At 30.1% G+C, this 2,186-nt stretch overlaps 1 protein-coding gene across 1 annotated transcript; it reads left to right on the forward strand.

The window, feature by feature from the left end:
• Positions 1 to 1,487: 1,487 nt before the first annotated feature.
• Positions 1,488 to 1,950, forward strand: LOC135961356 (endocuticle structural protein SgAbd-6-like). The gene is made up of 2 exons (XM_065512853.1): positions 1,488 to 1,499; positions 1,576 to 1,950. The coding sequence occupies exons 1-2, from the start codon at positions 1,488 to 1,490 to the stop codon at positions 1,948 to 1,950; spliced, it is 387 nt and encodes a 128-aa protein (XP_065368925.1).
• The last annotated feature ends 236 nt before the right edge of the window (positions 1,951 to 2,186 follow it).

A 2,186-nucleotide genomic window follows, 5' to 3' on the forward strand; every position in this document is an offset into this window, starting at 1 on the left:
ATCTTTATGTGCTATTTGGAGTGACTAGACACGTTCAGAATGCATTCATATGTTCTCAAGAGTTGTTCAACTTTACGGTAGCTACAACTTTGCTAAATATTGTTGGTGAAATATTAGGAGACCGTGGAAGTTATTCTAAAAAAAGTAAAAAAAAAATTTGTCTTCCTATATTTTTTCAACAAAAGTGCACGACTCTTAGTTTGGCGGACTCTTAGTTATATTATTGCCATATAAAGTTAAGTCGTATCACAAAGTCTGAATTAGCTGTTAACCAAAAACTGATGACACCTTTTTTAGAGGCCCCACTGATTTTCAGAAAATTTGGGGGCCCATAAAAAAAAATCGGTCACCAAAATGGACAAACTGAGTACAGGGTTTTACTACCCTTTGGTAGTAGAGTCGAACCTATACTGTCATGATCGTGTATTTTTTCACTGTTGCACTGTGTAATTAGTCATAGCTCCCATATAAGGCCAACTACCGAAAATGTTGGTATTCAAATAAGATTCAACACAAATAAGTTTCATACCAAAAGAAAACTCTTTATGATTATACTCGGTGTAGAGTATCATAAGGTCTGGCTTTCCCAACTATACCATTTTACCTGTTTATTAAAAAGTATTCTTCGTTACAACGGTTTTTGTTATCTTTCTTTAGAATGAAATATTAAACAAAATATAAAAAAATCAAATAATGCAAATTTAAAATATTTTTTAACACTTAAGTAGTGAAGATAGAAGTATGAAATTTTGGCATGTGGTATTCAATATTTGGATTTTTAACTCAATATTTTTCTTTAACAAATTATTGGAAATATAAAATAATTTTCAAGGATAAACATTTTAAAGGACATTTTTGACATCTCTTGACTCTTACAGTATAAAATAAAAATAATACGAAATATTTTACAACTCTTCTTGATCATTTGACACTAAATTTGGCATATTAGGATGATCAGAAGTATTTAAAAAAAAATTTTAAAATGTACTACTCTGAAAATTTTAAGTCCTTTTAAAAGGAAACAGGATCACGAAATGAAAAACTAAAAACGCAGTTTTTCTCCATTTAATTTATTGTTTTAGACGTATGTCATCCAGTTCGTGTCTAATATTGAGTACGGTGTTATAGTTTATTTTTAATTAAATATTATAATGGTTAGTTGTCAAATATAAACATTTACCAAATAATAGCTTACTGCTCTATTTTAGAATCAAAAAGTTCAAAGACCTTTTAACTATTATACAACACACACAAGCAGCATTACAAAATTTAAAGAGACCATTCAACAAAATTTCTATGACCCAAATTCTCACAACAATTTAATGATCTAAACCAAATTATATAATAAATTAAAAAATATTTGAATATTTTACTAATGAAAACTGGTCCAGTATAAAAGAACAACTTTCTCAACACATCAAATTAGTAACTTTAAATCATTCAGACATTAATTCCAGTTTCAAAACAATCTAATCTACAATTCTAAAATGTTTAAATGTGTAAGTTTTACTATTTAATAACTATATTAAAACAAAAACTATCAATAATTTATGAAATAAATTAATTTCTTAACAGTTTGTTTTTATTGCAGTCTTGGCGGTGACAACGGCCGCCAGTATTGGCAACAATAAAGACAGCACATATGTGCCCATCTTACGGCAGGGTGAGGAGAAGACAGATGATGGCTCATTTACATACTACTACGAAAGTGCTGATGGCGCAAAACGTCAAGAGGTGGGTATAGTCAAAAATGCCGGCACCGATGAAGAAACTTTGGTTGTAAAGGGTTCATGGAGTTATTTTGATCAGAATGGTAACGAGGTTATTGTGGAGTATATTGCCGATGAGAATGGTTTCCAGCCTCAAGGTACCCATATACCACAAGTCATTTCCCAGGCAGCCCATGATGCAGCTCAACGTTCTATACTGCAGCAAACAAATAAGCAATAATTAATATGTTAAAATTAATTAAATTTCTCAGAGGTGTGTAAGTTTAAGCGTGAATAATAAAATCGAATGTGTAATTTATAGATCAATGTGTTATTTTGGTTGTATGCAATTTTAAAATATGAACAACTTAAGCTGCAAAGTAATGGCCAAATGTCAAAATCATTAAAACAACATCAAACCAATTGTAATTTTGTAACCTTTTTCTGCTAAGAAACAGCGAAACAAAACCAAAACCT

This window comes from Calliphora vicina, chromosome 5 (assembly GCF_958450345.1).
Source record: "Calliphora vicina chromosome 5, idCalVici1.1, whole genome shotgun sequence".
NCBI lineage: Eukaryota > Metazoa > Arthropoda > Insecta > Diptera > Calliphoridae > Calliphora > Calliphora vicina.